Source organism: Delphinapterus leucas, chromosome 1, assembly GCF_059928025.1.
Source record: "Delphinapterus leucas isolate spDelLeu-1000000601 "Yukka" chromosome 1, BTC_Dleu_Yukka2, whole genome shotgun sequence".
NCBI lineage: Eukaryota > Metazoa > Chordata > Mammalia > Artiodactyla > Monodontidae > Delphinapterus > Delphinapterus leucas.
In genome coordinates this window covers 132,945,102-132,967,292 of record NC_143129.1, presented here as the reverse complement: position 1 = coordinate 132,967,292, position 22,191 = coordinate 132,945,102, and the positions used below count along the sequence as shown (strand labels likewise).

Below are 22,191 nucleotides of genomic sequence, written 5' to 3'. Positions count from 1 at the left end.
CATTAGGTCAAACCAATGGGTGTAAACTTTAGTGTGTATGAAATTTTGTTTTAATTAGATAATATGGCTACCTCAAAAAGTGAAGGTTATATTAATTTCTATCTCCCACCCCACTCTTTCCTTAATAGGTAATCTCCCATGAATGTGTCATTATTCAAGAAATCCTGAAGGGAATTTTTCTAACACTCTCTCAGGTACTCTGAGAGTTTTATGATTTTTTAAAACTTCACATGAAACCAACTTAATGTTAGTTTGAGACTGCCATACCTACAAGTAAAAACAAAAACCAGACGAGATGAGCAATAACCAATGTTACTCAAATACATATTCACTCATTTGTTTGCTGCCAGCAAATACTGTCTTCTTCATTCTAAGCAGTAGCAGTGAACAAAACAAAACTCTCTGCCATTATGGAGTACATGATAGCTTGGATGAAGACAGATTAACAAACAAGTATATATCAAACAGAAATAAATTTTATGGAGAAGAATAAAGCAAGTTGAGGGACAGGAAGTACTGGGGAGAGTAGTATTATTTTACGTAGTGTAGTTAGAGAAGGACTTTTTGATAAGGTGACACATGAAGAAAATGAGTGTCATGAAATTACTAGCGGGTACAGTATTCCAAAGAACAGCAAATGCCCAGGCCTTGAAGTGGGAAAATATGCCTGATATTGTTGTGGAACAATATGGAGTGTAATTAGCCAGGGGGAAGAATCCAAAGTGAGATTCTGTGGGGCCCTGTGAGGATGTGAGCTTTTACTCTGAGTGAAATGGGAGAAATTGGAGGCTTTTGAGAAGAGCCACAGTGATTACTATGTTGAGGGTGAGGGCAAGATCATTTAGGTGTTTACTGCAATGTAACAGTGACTTACATTGGAGTGGTAGTCTGGACTTATTTTGCAGGTAGAAATGGTAGAATCTGCTGATGGAGTGGGGTATTGAGAAGTCAAGGGTAACCCAAAGTTTTTTTACTGAGTAACTGGAAGAGTGGAAATTGCCATTTACTGAAATGGGAGACTGCAGAGTTGATTAGAGGGCGAAATAAGTTCAGTTTTAGATACAAGTTTTGAGATGCCTATTAACTTTTAAGCACAGCTGCTTGATTTTAAGTCTGTTTTCTTGGGAGAGGTGTTGGCTGCAGAGTTAAACTTGTAAACCATAAGTAAATAGGTGACTTTTAAAGGCAAAAAACAATAGTGAAGAGGTTTACTGATCCCATCAACACTGCAATATTTAGATACGGGAGAGATAAAGAGATGCCAGCAAAGTACTTTGAAAAGGAGTAGGCATAAACCACGGGGAGAATTAGGGAGGAGTGGTGTCCCAGAAACCAAATGAAGTGATTCAACACTCAAGAAGTGGTACACCAGATCAAAGCTGCTGATGGGTGAGTTAAGAAACAAACTGAGAAATGGCCACTGTATTTGGCTGGACAGTTATTGCTGACCTTCACAAAAGCTATTTTTTGTGGAGTGATAGGATGGACAAAAACCTGAGTACCATATGCAGGAAAGAGCAGAAGGTTCTCTCCCAAGAACTTTTCAACAAGTTCTGCTAAAGAAAGATCAGCTGATCTGGAAGAGACTGGATAGAAGAGATGCTGAAGGTTTGAGAAGAGAGAACAAAAGTGGTCTGGAAGTGCGGGAGAGTGAATGAATTAGGAAACTTCAGTGTAATTGCTGGACTAAGGGACCATTTGAAGTTGTAAGCGAGACATCTGTAGAGCTGTATGCTTTTCTCCAGCCTCTCGTCCAACTGCTGCAGAAAACAGAGAAAGTTGTAAGCTGGAATGAGTTTTAAGGCAGAATGGTATGAGGAGAAGGCAGAAAAAAACCTCAACTACAGAGCATAGTAATGTTCGGTCTGGTAGCTCACAGAAGCTGAGAGGGTTGAACATCTGGGCACAGCTTGGAGGCAACAAGCTGGAGACTGCAGACCGGGAAAAACAAAAAAACAAAAAAAAACAGGAGTGCTAGGAGGAAGGGTGGTTCCCAACAAACTAAGTCTTTTCTCGACCAAGCACAGCAGTAGAGCTTTGGAAAAGGCAGTCCTAGGCCAACGAAGTAGACAATGCCGCCTCGGAGGTTCGAGGGCTGTCGACTGAACACAGATGCAGTAAGTGCTAAGATCTAAAAGGGCTCCCTCCGGGACCCAGGGGAATGGACTTAGGTTTTAGCGCCGGAACTTACACCCCGAGGTTCGGCTGCTTGCGGCTGTTTACCGGAGAGATGGGCATGGTGGCGACTGGGTGGGGAGTGGTCGACCACCCCCTTCCCTGGCTGCTTCTGGAGCCCCTGTACCCCAACCCCCGGCGTCAGCGGCTCCGGCTAAGGCACGGGAATGTTTGCCGGGCGTCATGGAGACGGTGGAGCCTTGGCTCAACAAGCGGCCGCGCGGTTGGCTGGCGGCTGGAGGCCGAGGAGGAGGGCGGAGGCGGAGGGGAGGACAGAGGGTTGGTGGAGCAAGAGCAAGCCCCGGACGACGACTAGAAGAAGGAGGCGGGCGGCCCAGGCCCTAGGCCCCTCCCAGGCTCTGAGTCTCCCGGGCTGCAGGCGGATGGATGGGGCTTCTTCAGGCGGTGGCGGCAGCAGCGGAGGTGGCGGCGGCAGCGGCGGCAGCGGCTGTAAGTGCAGCCTCCATAAACCACCTCTCCTCTCCTAGCGCTGTTTGGGTGGAGGGGCTCCCGAGGTGTCCTCGATCCCCTTTCTCTCCTTCCCCTCCCCCACTGCAGAGTACCGCCCGGAAGACCCTTAACTTCCGGGGAGGGGCTGAGAGAGCGCGCCGGGCGCGCTTCCCCTCCCGGAGTGGCGCCGGCCACCCAAGGCGCATGCGCAGCTCTCCATCGCCATCCGCCCCCTTCCCAGACTGGTCTTTTGCTTTGGCGGTGGTGGCGGCGGCGGCGGCGCCAGTCTTCCCCGGCGTCCGCGGCGCGCTGGGAGTCAGCTGCGGAGTGAGTTCGCTTCGCCTTGTCCGCTTCCGCCTTTCTGCAGTCGGCCCCGGAACGCGGTCGGGGTGGGGCCAAGCTGACCGCCCCGCTGTGGCTCCGCCTCTTTCCCGCAGTATCTCCGGGTTCTGTCTCAGCCCTGGAAGGCTCCTGCTCCCACTGCAGCCCCCTGTGGTGAGCAGGGTCTTGGGCAAACCGGCCCTTTTCGGAGGGAGTGAGGGAGGGAAGAGAGGCTCGAAGAGGGTGGTGTTGTGAGGGAATGAGGTCTTCCCAGGCCTTGGGTGTATCCCTGGGGGCAGATGCCTCCCTAGTCTTTGAATGGCCTTGTTCTTTCAGCTTTTGGTGGAAAGATCTCTGGCCTGGAGACCATCTCTAGTCCTCGTTTGCTGTGTGACCTTGGGCGAGTCACTACCTCTCTCTGGGGCCCCAGTTATACCTAAAGCTTCTTCCAACGCTAAAACTCTTAATTTTGCAGAAAAGCTTATGCAGTTCCAAGATTGGCCCGTCTACTGAGGCCGCTTAGACGAGATGACCCGGACTTGAGTGAACCTTTCTTCAATCATGGGTGGAATGAGGCGACCTATTTATTGGATCGCGTTTATTCCTTTATCATCAGTTACAAATTGCATGACTCAAGACTCATTAATGTTTTTCTAAAATTGTCATGGGATTCCTGTCCTAATTCCTGGCCGTCTTTTTAAAAATTAGAGACAGGGCGAATGGTGAGCTTGTAGTATCATCGTCTCTAGTCTCCTTACTACTGAGGCTCTCTTTCCTTTGATCCAGATGGTGTGGTGGCTCGATTCTCCCAGTGCCTGGCTGAGTTTCGGACGTGGTTAAGAACCAACTGGTTGAGGTTCAATGCAGACAAGACGGATGTGATGCTGGTAGGCAGGGGCACACTTGGAGATTAAGGGAGGGAAAGTCCAAACTCCCTCAAGTAATATAAATGTTATATTACTCTTCCAGTGTTTGAGAACTGCTGATGGGCCAATAATTTCCAGAATTTGGGTGAGATAAAAATAACATGTCAACAATATAAAAACTATCAAAGTATCAGTTTGTGATAATCTGATAAAATGGAGCCACTGGATAAAACTCTTTATGTAAAAATTATGAAAAGAAAAACCAGAACTGTTCTTTGAAGAACCAAAAGGCTATATAGGTGTTTTGGGGTGGCGTTAATAATAAAAATCAAACTAACAAAAAGATGATGCTGATTGTCATAGATGTGGGGCTTCCAAATGTAATGCATTACTGCTTTGTAACCTACATTTTGCCTGCTAGAGTAAAGGTAAAACTCAATTTATCTAAAATGCACATTTTAAAAATAGGTGAAGTTTTTTGACATTTAGCTATCTTCAACCAAATTAGTATAGTTATCCATAAATTTTCACCTGCACATCATGTGTAGCCTGTCACTCTTAAATAAAAATTTAAGGAAATAGTTAACACAATAATCTCAAAAGGGACTCATGGACTCTGAAAATTGTTAGATACAGAATTTGGTTTTAGGGTTTTGAATGTGCTGTTTTAATCTATTTAATTCAAACAGCCCCAGAGTCTGAATTGTTTTCTTGGTGCATTTTTTTTGTTGTTGTTGTTTTTGTTTTTTTTTTGCGGTGTGCGGGCCTCTCACTGCTGTGGCCTCTCCCGTTGCGGAGCACAGGCTCTGGACGCGCAGGCTCAGCGGCCACGGCTCACGGGCCCAGCCGCTCCGCGGCATGTGGGATCTTCCCGGACCAGGGCACGAACCCGTGTCCCCTGCATCGGCAGGCAGACTCTCAACCACTGCACCACCAGGGAAGCCCTTCTTGGTGCATTTTGAGAGGTACCTTTTTGAAGTGCATAACATGTTTATATTGTATACATTATATTTGAATCAGGTATTGGTCCTGAATAAAAGGTTATATTTCTTAGGTATGTGTAAATTGCCAGGTTTACTTATTGGTTAGTTTGGGGTACTGGCTGAAGAAAAATTGAGACCTTAAAATGCTTTTGTTAATAGCAAAATAACTTCGAGGGGTTCGTGTGTGTGTGTGTGTGTGTGTGAGTGCGTATGTATGTATGTTTGTGTATTGCAGCCTCTATAAAATTGTTTAAAACTTTTTAATGGAGTATGCAGTAAATTGCTTAAAAAGAATTTCCCAATATAACAGCAGTTTTGAGTAGCTTATGTGGTAAAATTAATGTTAGTTTGCCTGAAAATAAGGAAGCCTTTAGGTGGGGAATGGGAGCTAAAGAGGCATTTATTCAGGCTTTGTATAGTGATTTTTTTGTTTTGGGACATTAGCCACAAACCTCACATATAATTGGAATTAACCACACCTTTTAGCTTAACTGTAAACATTTTACTACACAATTCTAACAGCTACCATTTTGGATATCACAAAATAAAGATTATAAACCGTAATAATTTTAAACAGCTCATAGGCAACGGTGAATTTTCTCATGCTTTCAACTCTGTAATGTCCCGTTTTCAGCTCCTCTGGTATCAGTAGGCTTTAAAGATTTATTTTTTGTTGACCCAAGTATAAATATTGAGTGTTTGTATTTGAATACAAAGAAGACATCTGTTGAATTAATCCAAAGTGCTGAAGAACTCAGGGTAATGGGTGGAAATAACAAGGAGGTAGATTCTGGTTTGTTAAAAAGAAGAATGTTCCAAACATTAGAGGTTTTTTTGAAGAGCAGCCTTTTCATGAGACAGTGAGTCATTGGAGGTGTTTAAGCTTAGGCAGAAAAGCCTGGTAGTGGGGAAACAATGAGGGATTCCCACCTAGACAGTGTAGAAATTGACTAAGGACCTCTAAGATCCCATCCAACATTAAGATTCTATGACTAATGAATAGTTAATTTTTACATATTTGTTACTGAAGAGGTAAGCAAGCGTTTTGAGAATTTGCTTTCCTTAAGATGGCTTCTTAAAATTTTTGAAGTATAGCACTAGAATAAAATGGGGAGTAAAACTATACTGAATTCAATAATAATGTCACCAATGACTTACAATATTGGAGCTGTTTCTTTTTACCTTTAGAATATCTGAACCTAAAAAAAAAAAATCATGTAACCCACATTTACAAAAAAAGGAAGGAGAAAAATGTAGAGGGAATGTTTCCCCTAAACGATAATGCCACATAAAAATAGTAAAATTGATAACACAATATTAATAAACCTAAAAGCCATTTATCAGTAAGATGGATATCTATTCAAATACGTCCCAGACCTCGATATTCCTGACAATTTCAGAATTTATTCAGTAGCTTATTTATTCAGTAGCTTAAGGGACCGTGATCCCCAGCTCTTTATCACAATTGGGATTCTTGTTGATGAATTAACTGAAGAATCAAAGATTTAACAGGCTTAAGCAAGTTATTCCTGTACCTTGCATTTTGACAATACTTTTTAATTTTCCTTTTGATAACCCGCTAAATTTCATATATTAGCTTTAGTATTTAAATAGATAATTCTCCTTCAACCAGTGGTTTTATAAAGCCTGAGTTTCTACCTCTAGGCCCCTTATTTTTCTTATCTTTACCCACCTCAGGTCTATGCACATACATTGTTCTTTGCCTTCACAGCTGTTTCCATCAAGCATCTCAAAGTGAAAAGTGTTTGAATATGAACTGGCTTATACAAAAGTCATTTCTATTTCGAGTCCAAAGGACTAAGGTAATTCAACAGGGTAACTTAGAAACTGTATACCTATGCTAAAATATTTATTCCCTCAAGGAATCCTGAAAAACACTTTTATACAAGTATTATAAAAAAATAAAATGAAAATACTGTACAGTACAGTTAATGGTAAAAATTGTTTGTAGATTTGGGAACCTTAAAGTTTTCCTTTCTCTTCTTTCCCTTGCTTTTCTTTCAGTAGAAAATGTGCATCAGATGTTTATGTTTAATTGGTTTACAGACTGTCTGTGGACTCTTTTCCTGTCATATTACCAGGTAATGTCCTTACTTAGCAGCTACTTCATATACCTATAAATGCACAAAATATTCATGCACAAATTATTATTGGACATAAGAATTTCAAGTTAATGTTGAATCTTTGGAAATAAGCTACTTAATAGAGTCTAGAATTTTAAGGGAATACAAATAACTTAAAACAGACTTCCCCATATTCCTTGTAAGTTAAGTATCAGTTTAAAGAAAAATTGTATACGTGCACATTTGTGCAATATATTGTAGTGCTGGCATCACATTATTTGGAGGGAATGAATGAGTTTCATATATAACTTGTTGATTTTGGTAGTCATTTTTGAAATTGCAATAAGAAGAACCCTTGAACATTTGGGGGAAAACAGGTCTTTATGAAATAAGACTTTCTAACTTCCGGTTTGGTAAAATGTGTTAGTGCACGTTTTAATATCACGTTTGCATTACCCAGTATCTGCCTTAGTAATGGAGGTGAAACATGTTTGTTATTTTGCAATCATTGGCTCTGGCAGTCATCAGAATTGTCACCAAAGCCACTTGGGAGTTCTAGGCCAATACATTAAAATAAACTTTTAACTTGCAGGCATTTCAGGCGTTGCACATAAGCAAGTTCTCCATCTATGCAGTCGAGTCGGAGATTATTTATATCTATTAAAGAGCAGCTTTTCAATATTTCACATTTTAAAAATTTCTCTAGTTGTGCAGAATTCAGCCGTTGCACAATTATGTTGCTACTGGCATTGCAGAAGGTGTGTGAGGAAAAGCAAATGATATATGAGGATGGCAGCCTACCTAGCACGATCCCTTTTCTTAATCTCTGCTGTGACCTCTAAGATTTTGGTACATGGTATTTTACAGTTCCTGTAGGGAAAGAACCGAGAGAAATATCTGTCAAGGGATAACCGCTTTCAAAGCGCACTAGTTGCAGCTGTTGCATCACAGCAACATCCGTTTTCTAACAGATGCACTTCAAAAAAGGCCTACATGTGAAATGTATCGTATCTTTTCCCCTGCGATATGAAGGCAGGACGCGGCTAGTTTGGCTAGTTTCCTCGACCTCTCTGGTCCCTAGAGCCCTCTCCCGGGCTGGAGTCGCGGATCCGCTAGGGCAGGCGCCCGGCACTAAGATGCCCGCCTCCCCCCACACCCACCTTGGCTCCGCCTCCTCTGGGCTCCTCCGGGGGAGGGCTGCCTCGGGGCCGCGCGCGCGCGCTCCGGCCTTTTCCCTCTAGTCCAGCTCAGCCCGGGCGCCGCGAGGGGGCGGAGTGGGGTGTGGTGGGCGCGCTCGGGCGGCTCCTGCGCGTTCCCGCCGAGGCAGCGGCGGCGGGAGCGGCAGAGACGGTGGCGGCGGCGGCTGGAGTCCCGTTGCCGAGTCTTACATCCGGGTTCTGGCCGTGACCCAGCTGCGGCCGCCGCGGAGATGTGACCCGTCAGTACGGCAAATATGGCGGAGGTAAGGGAGTGAGCTCCCCCTCCCCGTCCCGGAGCCGGGCGCCCCCAGGTCCGGGCCGGGGAGGAGTGGAGTGGGCCTGGCTAGGGGAGGCCCAGCCCTGCTGGCGCCACTGCCCACCTGTTGTCCGGAACAGGCCGCGCTCTGGGCGGGAGCTTTCCGTGGAACTTAGTTGGGATGGGTCCGGGGGCAGGAGAAAGCGGAGGCGTAGTTGGACTTCGGGGGGCACTTTGAAGGGTCGAGGGCTGCGTAGCCGTGCGTACGGAGAGGGGCGAGGGGGAGGGGTCGCCCGCGGGGCTGGGGCGCCTGTGGCGCAACTTCGCCGGCCGGTGCTAGGGGCCAAGAGAGGAGCTGCTGCTTCCTCTTCTTGCGAAGTTTCTTCCTTCCCTAGCCGAGATGCTGTTGCGCCCTTCCGCGTCACCCTCGTCGGATTGCTACTGACATTCTGCCTGTGTTGGGGAAAACGGCCTTTGATTAACTCTGTAATTTTCTAGATGGTGACCAGATGAGCGTGGAGAAATAAACCTGGTCTTTCGCAATCCATCCCTCTAGGTTGGGGGGGGTCTCTCCATTTCTTCAAACATTTCCCTTTCCCCCCCACCGGAGAACCTCTTTTACTCTCTTTACGTTTCAGAAGAGTTGCTTTCTCCCTTTCTTACCCCCCATCACTTTCCAGGCATTTACCCTCCTTGCAAATCTAGGCTGTCTATTCTTGTCTTCTTTCTCTTCCAGCTTTTTTACCCCTTAGGGAAAATTTTTTTTTCCCCCGTTTGCTCTTTTTCTAGTAAACGAGTTGCCAAAGCCCCCTTTTTCGGTGGCGATTGTTTTACATTTTGGGGCCTCAGATCGGTGGGCAAACAACCTCTCTCGATTAATTTGAATTTAGTATATGCTACTGGAGATTTAAATTTTTCCCTCTGATTTAAACCTTTAAATATTTGATTTTTTTTTAACACGTTTTTTACCCTTACCGTCTGAAGAATTTCGCTGTCCTTTACTCGCTGGAGTTCAAGAGGTGATATATTTGGACTTATGTCTTCTTTGAGTAGAGCCACTCTAAACGTTGATAAAGCCATTTTTATTCATGTGAGAATTACCATTTTCATAGTCTCAGAGGCACCTAAAAACAGATTCAGGAAGTAGGTAATTTTATTTATCATCCAACCCCAGTTTTTGTCTTCATTATTTGCTAAATGAAGTCAATGGTGAGTACACTTATCAATACCATAATTTCTCCTTTTTAAACCTTGGAATACAGAAACATAGGTTATGGAAAAGAATCTTAATTTGGAGGCCTTTTCATGTACCTGTTGAGTGGAGGGACCTAAAGCTTAAACAGTTTTCTGGAGTGGCTCTTAGGGTGCTCCTTCCCCTTTATGGAAACTGACTTTATATTTATGTCTTGGAGTATTTGCTATTAAAAGAGGAAGAGATTTTACTGTAGCAGGATTGATTGCTGCCAGTATTATTTTTAAAAATTCAATATTCTGATTTAAAACTAAATTTAGATCTTAGGATTTATTTCAATTTCTTTTGCTCTTTGTGGTTAAATAATTGTATTTCAAGAAATTATGAGTTGGAGAAAACATAGTTCTTTGTATTTCACTTAAATGTGACTGGATTTATTTCACTGGGCTGAAAGGTTTTTAGCCTTGATGAGGTTCTTAAGTGATTCTTTCCTTCATATGTAAGAGGGAAAGGGGTTCTGTGTAGCTGGATTTACATATATTTTGTCAAATAGTCTTCATTGGATCCCATGCCCATTAGATAAGCAGCAGTGTGTTGTAATAGGAGATGTGGTTTCTTGCCTCGTGGTGCTGCTCACAATGGTTTGAGCTTTAAGTCCTGTAGTCATATTTTAAAGCAAGATATTACTGAAGGAAAATATCTTAGTGTATGAAAATACGGTGAAATTTAAATTTTAAAACTTACTCAGAAATTTTAAATGCCTACCACACTGAAAACTTAATATGTAAATAAAAGCATTTTAACATTTTATTTGTTTTAGAAATTAAAGATGGTTGCATTCATGTAAGAGAAGAAAAGCAATATTTTGAGCCACTGGTCATTTCCTAATAGTTTCAAGTGTATGTTTTAGTTTGCTTAAACATTACATCATTTGGAGAATGGAACTCTCATATTCTGTAGGAACACATGGATAGTTCAGTTTCAGGGAGAAAAAAAACCTGAATTTTGTTTTCAGTGCACTTTTTTAGTGACCTGGTATCTTAAAAATTCATCTTTTATATTCTTCCATTACTTGTAGATGGTTTTATTTATAGTGAATTTGGAGGAAGAGTGGAGGAACCTTCATCTCCTACAGAAAATCTAGAATAAAAAAACATTTTTAGAATGATTTTAGAGACTGGTCATTTTAAAAATTAGATAAGGAGAAATGCTTGTTTTATATTATAGTGTGCTTTTACTTTTATGTGAATGCTCAGGAGATTCATTCTTTATGCTGCCAATACAAAGCATGTGGTAAAATAATTCAAATGCCGTGCTCTTGCACTTTTGGTTAAATAGACCTGAGTATTGACACTAACTGATAAAATAACAGTAAGCGCAAAGTGACAGTATGTGTTTATTTGATAAATCTGAGGGGAAAACGGGTTATTGAAGAAATAAGTTTCCAGAGAAAAATGTAGGTATTATGCTTCTGTGCTTTTTTGTTGTTGTTTCCTACATAGAATGACCCTGACCTTGTTTCTCCAGAAAAATATTTAATTCTTAAATACAATTTGCTTTAGATGTGAATACAAAACACTAATTTTTCATACTTGATCTGATCATCTTAGTCCATAATAGGAAGTATGTGTTTAATGCTTATTAAAATTGTAGTAACGTTATAAACATACTTAATGTATACAGAAGTAATAGCATATACTTCCTTTCTTAATACTTTTTGGTAATATTTCTCATTGTTTATTATCTCTTAAAATTATTAATCAACCTTCCAAAAGGAGGCTCTCCTAGTCACACTTAAAGGAAGGAAATTACAGGGCAGTGGCAGTTTTATAAAGGCAATGAGAGAGAGAATAAGAGGAAGAAATAGGCGATCCTTTGGGTTTTATAAGGAATGTGGTGTACAGACCTTTGGGAATGAACAATTTGTTTTTTATTTCAGAGTTTGTAAACACATAAGGGACTTCCTTTTCAAGGAAAAAAAGCTACAGCATAGTGCAAGACCTGTCTTTTCACCTAGGCCATATTGTTGTCTCATAAAGAGAAGAAAATTTAATGGATTTGCTATTCTGTATTAGTTTAAAGTATTTTAGTATTTCCAAAACTAATACATAATCTTATTTATTCACTATCCAATCTATCCATTTGTCTTAAAAACAGACTCCCTGTTTAGCATTTTTCAAGGGTATTTGAATTTTGTTTCTTAAGGAAATGGGATCATCTTGACTGCTGTTCTTGATAGTGTTAATTTCTACTCTAAACAAAACTTGTTTTACTGCAATGAATTTAGGCATTAAAACTGCTAATGAAAAAAAACCTTTTTTTGGTGTTTATACTTACAGAGCTATTAAGGAATTATCCAAAGTGCTTAACACCAATGCATGAAAGTCTTAAAAAGCTTAATTCAGAAGGAGTAATAGTCAAAGTGCTTGATAAGGTAGGAAAGATTAGTTGGGAAATATAGAAGTGAATTTCTTTTAGAGAATTCTTGAGACTAATCATTTTCCCAAATAATTCAGAAATACAACGCTGCCAGTGAAACTTCAGTGTTTCTTCATAAAAGATAATCAGCTATATAGAAATTTATTGCATAAAGTTCAGATGGAGTCCCTGTATATTTCAAAAGATTTGCAAATTCATTGCAGTGATTAAGTTCACATACCAGTTGTTGCTGGGACCCATTCTGTTCGACTTATGCCGTGGCTTAGAATGACTTGTATAATTAGGTTTATGTAGATATGAAATTCATAAAGTAGCAACCCCCAAAAGCTTTTTGCAAATCGAGATCTTTTTTTCCTAGTAGCCCTAGGTTTTAAAAAAAAATTTAGAAGAATCTTAAACATATCCCATCCATGGAGCTAAGTACTCCTCAGTAGTGTTTATGTCTTTTGAGCAATTCATAATAAAAGTAAAGAACTTAGATCTCAAAGGAAATTGAACTAAACTTGAAGAAATCTAAATCTTTTCATCTAAGGGAAGATGAAACTGAGCAGAGAGCTTACGCAATTTGTCCTAGATGGTGCCGTTTGTGGCACAATTAAGACTGGAACCTAGTAGGCCTCTGAATTCCTAGTGCTTAGTAATAGCAGTTCATCCTCTGAATTACTACTACTGTGGTAAACTTGCTAGTTTTAACTCCAAGGCTTTGTTAACCAACAGCAAAGTTAAGTGATTTAATTGTGTATGGAGGAAGAGAGATGTTGGGCCCTGGCACAGTCTCCCTGCCTTCTCCACCCTGGAGTAGGCCCTAAGCTTTCTGTCTTCATCCCGGTGAGAATCTGTGATTCAGTGTCTGCATTACTAAGTAGGTGGTAATAATACTTAAATGGTGGTGGAATTGGTTTGAGGGGAACAATTAGGACAGTTATACTTACTGAAAAATACGCTCTTGATTGCCTGGGATAAAAGAGTCTAATGACTACTTCATGTTTTTACTACCTTATTTATTTATGTTTTAGTAATGGTGATATTCTAGTTAGTTGATGTTTTATCTCTCAGTTTGCAGTTTTCTGGTATATGGGATATTTCTTACCATGGTCTAGAAAAATACAGAAGAAAAACATTTGAACAAATCTGAGGCATTGAATGTTTTACAATTATTAGCAGCTTGATCAACTGAATCATATATATGGGTGACAGTATAAAAGTTGCTATAAGTTAACAGAGTTCATTCTTTAATTTGATTTAGCCTATTCATATTCTGTCTCTAGTGTTTTCCATCTCAGATAAAACAATTACGTGTGTACCTAAAAGAAAACTAGGTTATTTTTCAAAATTATACAAACTTGTTAAAAAAGAAAAAAAAGGCAAATACTAGGTTTTCTTGAAAATCTAAAAGTAAAGGAAGAAAGTGAAAATAGCTCATAATTCCACGGGATAGTCTTTACTGACTTCCTTTTTAAAAAGCAAAGAGTAATGCTTGCAAGTGGTTAAAAAATTCCAACAGTACAGAAAGGTATAAAATGAAAAAAGCCTTCTTTCTGCAACCCATACTCTAGAGGTAACTGTTGTTAACAGATTCTTGTGTATCCTTTTGGGGGAAAACTTTTTATGTATATTCCAGCCCAATTTACTCTCTCCTCTATACTTTGCTTTTTACTCCTAACATAGCTGTCTATTTATCCAGATACATGTACTTATATATACATATATATTTCTTTTTAGCATTTTTTTCTCAATCAACAGAAACAGAACTGTCTCATTCTTTTTAATGGATTAATAATGTTCCATTGCTTGGAAAAACTGTATTTCATTTCTAACTAGTTAAAGGATGGACTTAAATTTTTTCCCAACTCTTTGCTATAGACAACTTTGTGGTGATACATGATATACATGTATCTTGGTGTGCTGTTTTAGGCATATCAGTAGGGTAAGTTCATGTTGGCAAGATGATCTCCAGAATGCTTAAACTAACTCATACTTCTGCCAGTAATGTATGAGTGCATTTTAAGTGCATTTTAATCCCCAATGTAAAAATTTTCTTTACTGCTTACATTTTATAATTTGAGCTTTTGCTAAAAATAGGTATTGCTACAAATGATTACCTGTTTAGCTTTAGTTTTATTTTTCCCCTCCGTCTTCCTTTCTAATTTACTGTAGTCATTAACGGTAGATGTTGCAGGTTTTTCTGGAGGGTATTGTTAGAGATACCAGTTCCTAATGTGACATAAATAAGAGTCTGATATGACAGATGACAACTTGCAGTCACATTTTTAAACGTGCTTTGGATAGATGAAAACCATTTTAAAAAGAAAGAGAAAGTAAGGAGGAGAGAGGTAAAGATAATTTTTTTTTTTAACATAGTTGTTTCCATGGGAAGTATAGAAAGAATCAGATCCTAGGCTTTACCTTCACCACCCACCGTGGAACCTTGATCAAGTCAGTTTATCTCCCTGGGTTTGCTAATCTATAAAATGAGGTAGGTGGGGCAGGTTTTATTGTCAGGTTTATGATCAGGTAACCTTATGCATTTGAAAATATGTAGTGCTCTATGAACATAAGCTGGTTCTGTTGTTCTTTTAAATACCTAAATAAAAAATGCCCTCATTTCATACTAAAGTTTTCTGTATTATGATACTAAACTCATATTTCATTTGAAAGATAATCATTTAGTTTGTTGGTTGGACAAAAGTAATGTTTACAGTATACACTATTTTCAAATGCCTGTTTTCAAGAAGCTCATCTTTGATTTAATTGGATATAACTAACTTTCAGGAAACCGGTCTCCCGTCTTCATCAAACTGATACAGTAGAATTTTATTTTGAACATGGAATACTAAAATATGTATCTATAGGCAAACCATTCCTACTTCCCCTCCCCCAGTTCTAATCTAGATATACCATCCATCAAATCACGGTTTTAAAACATTCTAGCATGTCTTACACAATATGATTAGTGCTATCTTTGAGCACTGAGTGTTCTACCTTATGCCAGCTATACTTACAAATGCTATCAGTCCTCTAAACATTTGGTATCTTAATAAATGGAAGATATTTCAGGTCTTTTTCAGAACATTAAAGTGGTAACTATTTACCAGTAAAACAACAATCAGTGTGGTGTCTATTGGCATTTAGCGCAGTCTGAGGCGTCTTACAAATACAAATACAGACGCCAGTCGCAATTCAGTATCTCTGTTATTGCCAATATCTAATAACATCAGTGAAAATGTACCTTTTATTCTTCAGTAGAATAACTTATTTTTAATCAGCCTTTTTAATCAGAAGATTGTTAAGCGGAATAATTATTGAAGTGTTCAAAAAGAACCAAATGCTCAAAGAGCTATTTCTTTTTAGCTAATTTGAAAGAAGTCCTGGGTTCTTTTTGTTTATGCCATGCAAACCAATTTCAGAAGTTTACTAAAAAGGAAAAACAGCATTGTAAGGCTACTCTGTGGATAGTGAACCTGGGACCAGATGAAGATAGAACTTTGCTGTAGCCTTGAACAGAGGTTGTGCTTAGACTTAGGAAATAAAGTATGAAGTAGAAGTGGATTAATATTTTAAAATACTGATTTGCTGTGTAATAATTTGTGTGGTGTTAAATCTATTTTGAGCTAGAAGTGTATAACTGTTCAAAAGATGTTAAGCAAGCTAGAAACCCTTGTTATGGTTACATTCTTTGTTACCCTGCTCTACAGCTTCCCATTGGAGGAACCAAATTTAACAGTAGCACTGTTTTCACTCTGTTGTGGCAGAGTAACTTTTAAGTAAAGATGGTGGTGTGACACTTGAAAATATGTAATACTGAATACTGTTGGTCTTTTGTTAGAATGAGACAATGCTGTAGGCAAGAACCATTCTTCTGTAAGAATTAAAAGGAAAAAATAGGACCCTTGAAAAAGTATGCCTCAAAACAATCTAAGTCACCACGTGGACTCTAGAATGGCATACTTACTGCAATAGCATAATGTGGACAGTTTTCAAAATGGACTTTTAACACCTTATAAGAATTTGTCTTAGATGTCTAGCTTTTGAAAAATTGGGCACTTTGCTCATTTCAATTTTGTTCTTGCCTCTCTGCCCCATTTCTTAGAAAGAAGGAAAACACTAGAATATCTCTATCTTTTTGCTAGTGCTTTTGGACTTCCAGCATCTCTGACTTCTAATGAGCATGAAATAGATAGCTTGAAATGAATAGGCAAGGTTTCAGTTATAAAGTTTATGTCATTTGAGGCATCTTTTGAATTTCTATTATTGAATTTATAGGAGTTGATGTTTGCAGATGACTTGTTTATAATTGTGAATTAACTGAATTAAGATAAAACACAGCCACAGACTGTCAAGTGGTGATAACACTAAAATAAGTTGCTAACAATTTTATCTTTAAATTTTCCAGATGCTTGTGGTTAAATTTATGAGAGGTAGAATGGTACAGTAGAAGGAACATTATAATTGGGAATCTTTGTGATCTTCCATTAGATAACCTTCCCAGATTTGAGCTTGAAAGGTGGTTAATTCTGTGGTAATTTAAAAGTATGTTTTGTGTTAGTAAAGTTAACCTAGTGTACTGTCTGGTGCTGAAGTAACACTTAAATTTTTCCTTCTGCTTTCTTACAACGAAATTTTTATTTTAAACAATGTTTTAAATTGTTTCTGCCTCCCTTCTCGCACTCATTTTAAGCCAGAGACCAGCTTGATAACAAACCTTGGGTTTTCCCTGTATTGATAAGGAAATAATATTTTAGAGAATTCCAGGATCTAGAATCATATCTCTTGAACCACATATATTATGAGATACATGTTTGCCTTTAAAATCTGAATCTAATTCCACGTTATTGTCTTTGTTTCTAGATTTAGGAACGTTTTAGATTTTTCTCTATGTTTAAGTTAACATGTCAGAGAAGGGATTATATGGGAAGTTTTAGTTTGTCTTAGACAATTCAGACATTAAAACGTAACTATAGTTTTTGGTGTTTATATCAGTCATTGAATAATTCCTGTAATGTTTATAAAGATTTACTACACAAAGATGCTAATTTTTGTTCTTTTCTCCCCCACTCAGCCATCTGTTGAGTCTTCAAGTCCAGGTAAGTATTTTCTATATTTTTTATAATCTCTGTTCGACTAACATTTGGCCTATTAGTTACATAAAGGTTAGAGGAGTTAGACTATCATCTGACTTGCTTTTCTTCTGAATGCTTCTTTTCTCTGGGGAAAAAGAAATGGATGAAATATTTGACTGCCCATGAAGGTACAGGTGAGGCTGCTGTGAGTTCAACCTCGTGACTATTTGTGGGTTTCTTCTCTCTCTCTTTCTCTCTCTTTTTTTTAAATGAATTGCCACATGTATTTTGTGTAGTTTTTATTTGCTGTTTGACTTGAAGTATATTTGAAGTGTATTTTTAAAAAGGAAACATTAACTGCTTAGAGATATTTGATTGTATAGGAAACTCAGAGTATTTGAGAAAAATACTGTTAGCGCATATAATGAGAGAGGGAAAGGTAAAATAAAAGATTCAACAAATGAGTGTTGTTGTAAATTAAGAAAGTTATTTTTAGATTTTATTATTTGTAGTATCAGGCTTCTGTCCAAGGAAATGTTTATTGTTTTAAGTAATAATAATTGTAGGCAATTAAGAAAAAATTAGGAATAAAAACTTAATGTAAAAAAGTTTTTGGTCCACTGGTGAAAGGCTGTGTCCTTTGTAACATCTGTACTTTGGAATTGATGCTAATAATAGTAGTCATGTGAACCAGGCTAAATGGTTTGTCTATAGACTCCACCAATGTAAACCAGTTACATCTAGTAGCCATTAGAGGTGAGGATTTAGGGGAGGGAAGGTAATAAAATGATTAAATGAGTGCACGTGATGTATTAAAAACTGAATTTATCTTTTGAGTCTTTGCAAAGATGTAAGGTACTTTTTAGTGATTTTGCAGTAGGATGGAATTCTATGACAAAACAGTGATATTAGCCTTAACTCTGAAGCAAAATACTTACACAAAGCATCAGACTCCCTAACCCTAATAATTTACTTTTGGGATTCTTTTCCCTAGGAGATAGCCTAATCTTGGGCCTTAGTAATTAACAGAAAGGAATAGGATGGTTAGTTGGTCTCAAAGAACAAGGTAAAAAGAAGTCAACTAAAACAAGGGTGAAGAAAAATATAGCAACATCTGTAGGAATACATAATTATCGACTAAGTGTCCTAGAAGATTGCTGTGTGAACCGAAAAGTTTTGGGACATTTCCATTGAAAACTCAGAAAGAAGGAAGAATGATTGGGACAAAGAAGCAACAACTAAATTAGTGATTCTCAAACTGCTCTTACAGAACCCTTGTGTCTAGTCCCTCACCTAGTACTAAGGTCCCTCACCTAGTACTAAGATCCCCTACTAAAATTATGCCACATTCTTCTTAATTTCCAGAAGAAATTAAAGTAATATAATTTCTTAAGTGTTTTTATTTTATAAATCATTCTAAAACTCTGATAACTCATTTGTATTATAACAAGATAATACTTGATTTAGCAATTATATATTTAGTTATTTTATATTTAATATCAATATTTTGTTACGTTCCTCAGAGAGCATACTGATTTCTCAGTGCTTTGCCATCTGACCTAGCTTGCAGTTTACTCATCTTTGTGAACATAGGCTCTTTTCAGGTATTCTTTGAGGCAGAATATCTACTGCTTCTGAAACTCGGGCTTACAGGAGCCTTGAAGCACAGTGAAAGCAAAGGCATTGGAATTGGCAGAACCAGGATTAAAATTCCGTTCTTGGCACCTACTGGCTCTGTGAGTTTAAACATGCTATTTAAACTCTCTGAGCCTCAAGTTTTTGTTTTTTGTTCATAGGATTGTTTGAAGATTAAATGAGATAATGTATGTGAAGTGCTTAAGCATAGTATTTGGCACATAAGAAAATATTGTGAGGTAACAAGAACCCTGGAGTCTTGGTGCCCCTTATTCCTAATTGTCTGATTTTTCAAGAAATCAGCCTCTATATCTCTTTGTTTTACTTATTGGTTTTCTTAATGGAGTGAAATAGAAGGGTAGGTATATATAAAGGTAATATAACCTTTAACACTTTAAATTGATAAAAATAAATTGCTAATTGTTTTTGGTTTTTTTAGTGTTAAGTAACTCATTTGTTTATTAGTTAACAATGCTTTTGTAAACTTAAGTCCAGGTTTGGCAATAGCCAAATGTGGGGATAGTTTATAGACTATATATGCCCAGCATTTGCTATCTCCTATTACAAGTTTTGACCCTATTGAGTACAGTATTCTCCAGCCACGAGGCTAAAAATAGATTAGCTTATACAGGTTACCTACTGGATTATTTTTAATGCCTTTCATAAGAGTTTTATATGTAATTTTAATAAACTTTGCTTTTTATACTCTATCTTTGAGTTATTTCAACTAAGTTAAGGACAACTACCTTTATATTAGAATATATTTTCGTGGATATGTGATAAAATAATATTTGAGTTCAGCTGTATTTTCATTAGACTGTATTCAGATGGTTGTGTATTTCACATGACTGTATATTCATACTCATTGGTTCTATTAAATATCAATCAATTGATTACGAATTGACTTTTTCTCACACAAAAGATCATTCTTATTTGATATGACCATTTATTATTTACAACTCACGTTTTGTTGGAAGATTACAGTACTCTTCAAACATTCCCCCCACCTACTCCCCGTTTTGCGGTTGTCACTGTAAATATATAGAAGTGAAACAGGGTAAAAAATAATCCTTAAAGAAGATATTTTGTGGGGGGTGATAAGTAAGGGCAAGAATTTTAGAAAACAACAAATAATACTTCCCGTGCATAGCCTTTTGTGCATAGCTTTTCCCTCGTACTTTTACTTGACATATCCAGCTTCAGATAACATATACATTAAATTAATATTAATAAGATACACATAATTTGGTTTACCAAACTGTTTAAAATATTCTTTACCAGGAGGTTCAGCAACATCAGATGACCATGAATTTGATCCATCAGCTGACATGCTGGTTCATGATTTTGATGATGAACGCACATTAGAAGAGGAAGAAATGATGGAAGGAGAAACAAACTTCAGTTCTGAAATAGAGGATCTTGCAAGGGTAAATAACAATAAGAGCTAGAGAATGAAGTGGTTATAACTTTTTTGTGGAGAGAGGAAACACTAAATTTTAGTTCTCTACTTTATTTTGGGGAAAGTGGTATTATATATAATCAATACTGAAAAATTTTATGTGGTCATAGGTGGGATAATTTAAAGTTGGAAATTTTTTAAAAAGAACTTTATTATGTGAATTAGAATTCAGTAGTTACTTTGGTAAAACATCACAGATATTGGGTCAAAAATATATAAAAAAGGGTACTAAATTTCCTCTTACATACCTTCTGCCTTCCCCCAATTACTGCACCTTTTATTTACTCCCCTTCAGAAGCAAAACTTCTTATGAGTTGTCATCGTCTTCCTCATTTCCTGCTTACTCCATAAAGTGCTCTAGATTGTCTCTGCCCCTTTCCTATCAAGATAACCAGTGATTTTATTGTTATATCCTTTGGTTGCTTTTTTCTCTACTTAACTCTCAGAGGTATTAACACAATTTACTATTCCCTTCTTTTTTTTGAATTTTAGAGCACCCACTGTCGTTTTCCCGATCTCCTTGTTCCTCTTCAGTGTCTTTTGTAGACTCGTCTTGCTTTCCTCAAGGATTAGATTTGGAATTTCCCAGTTCTCAGTTCTGGGTTGTGTTTTTCTTCTCTCTGTAGATCAGTGCTCCTCAGAATACAGTATGAGGGTCAGCTGCATCAGAATCACTCATGGACTCACTAAGAAATGTGCATTTGTATGCCTCTCTCCCAGGCACACTGAATCAGAATGCGGGGCGGGGGGGGCTCAAATCTACGTCTTCACCAAGTGTGCACACCAAGTTTAGACACTGCTAAGCTAGGTGGTTGATCTCATTTAATCCCATGGTGTCTGTGTATGCTCAGTATTTCTTAGTTATTTTTCTAGCATTAACCTATTCCCTGTCTCCAGTTTTGTTTATCTAACCACCTGCTTGACATTTCTGTTTGGATATCTCAGTAGACATCTTTACATTTTAAATGTCTAAACAGAATTATTGATTGATGTTCTCCTTCCTCTGCCTGTTTCTTCCCTGTATTCTCCATCTCAGTAGAAAATGGTACTACTGTTTACCTTGTTGCCTGAGTCAGAAACCAGGGAGTCATCTTTCTTCATTCTCAATATCCATTCTTAAATAAACCTATCATTTCTATCCAGAAATATCTCTTATCTGGCTCTTGTTCCATCTCTGCTGCTACCCTCAAGCCCAAGTCACCATCATTTTTAGCTTAGACTATTACAGTAGCTTCCTAACTGGTTTTTCATGTGCTCTTTTACCACTCTTCTCTCCAATATATTACCACAGCAACTATGATGATCTTTTCAAAATATAAATCAATTTATATCAGCCTTCTATTTAAAAAACTCTTCAGTGGCTTCCTGTTACACCAGAAGAAAATCCAGACTCCTTTCCCTGGCCAGCAAGGCCACCTACATGATATGGTCCTTTATCCCTTTATTACACTAGTTGTATAGCTACACTAGTTGCTTTTGTTCTTAGATGTGCTGTTTGTTTTCACACTTCAAGGCTTTTCAGCTCATTCCCACTCTCTTGTATGTGCTTTCTGCGTCTGGCTCCTTATCCTCTCAAGTCTGGGCTTAATATTCCCTCCTCAGAATGGCCTTTCCTGGCCCCTAATCAGCTTTTATAAACCACTGTACCCCATTCAATGCTTTCTTTATACCTAACACAATTTGTAATTATATGTTTGTTTAACTTTTTTGTCTGTATCCTTTAGTTCCATGAGAGGAGGGATAGTCTGTTTTATTCACCAATGTATTTCATGGCACCTAGCAAGAGTGGTCACCCAGAGTTTTTGAATGAATGAATAAATCAGTTTGGTATGCTATCATTGAAAGGTATTATGTATACAATCTGCTGAACTCCATGACAAGAAGAACGTAAGAAAAAAGACATATGCCAGCCTTTAAGCATTTGGAGTACATAATGTCATCGAAAAATGAATTCTTCCACTTGTACAGTAGTAAAGATTATGTTTCAGAATTTTAGTTTAGAACTTTTTTTTTTTTTTTGCGGTACGCGGGCCTCTCACTGTTGTGGCCTCTCCCGTTGCGGAGCACAGGCT

At 38.3% G+C, this 22,191-nt stretch overlaps 2 protein-coding genes across 16 annotated transcripts in view; one reads left to right on the top strand and one right to left on the bottom strand.

Moving 5' to 3' along the window:
- Positions 1-2,238, bottom strand: part of DNAI4 (dynein axonemal intermediate chain 4) — a 119,340-nt gene extending 117,102 nt beyond the window's left edge. Inside the window, exon 1 of the mRNA XM_022581148.3 lies at positions 2,192-2,238. Coding sequence (XP_022436856.2) covers positions 2,192-2,238 — 47 coding nt within the window. The remainder of the gene's footprint in view (positions 1-2,191) is intronic.
- An 89-nt stretch (positions 2,239-2,327) lies between these two features.
- MIER1 (MIER1 transcriptional regulator) overlaps positions 2,328-22,191 on the top strand; it is a 56,388-nt gene continuing 36,524 nt past the window's right edge. For 7 of the 15 annotated variants that reach the window (XR_002645664.3, XR_016395055.1, XR_016395056.1 and 4 more), the window contains exons 1-4: positions 2,328-2,625; positions 3,733-3,833; positions 17,025-17,049; positions 19,942-20,087. Coding sequence is in view for 12 of the 15 variants with exons in the window: in XM_022581152.2 (XP_022436860.2) it covers positions 2,343-2,625; positions 3,733-3,833; positions 17,025-17,049; positions 19,942-20,087 (555 nt within the window). In the remaining 3 variants the exon portion in view is untranslated. Of the gene's footprint in view, positions 2,626-3,173; positions 3,834-3,915; positions 4,778-6,820; positions 6,898-8,188; positions 8,342-17,024; positions 17,050-17,182; positions 17,220-18,630; positions 18,762-19,941; positions 20,088-22,191 lie in introns of those variants that run through there. The other 8 variants (XM_022581162.3, XM_089921283.1, XM_089921281.1 and 5 more) reach the window with 8 other exon arrangements.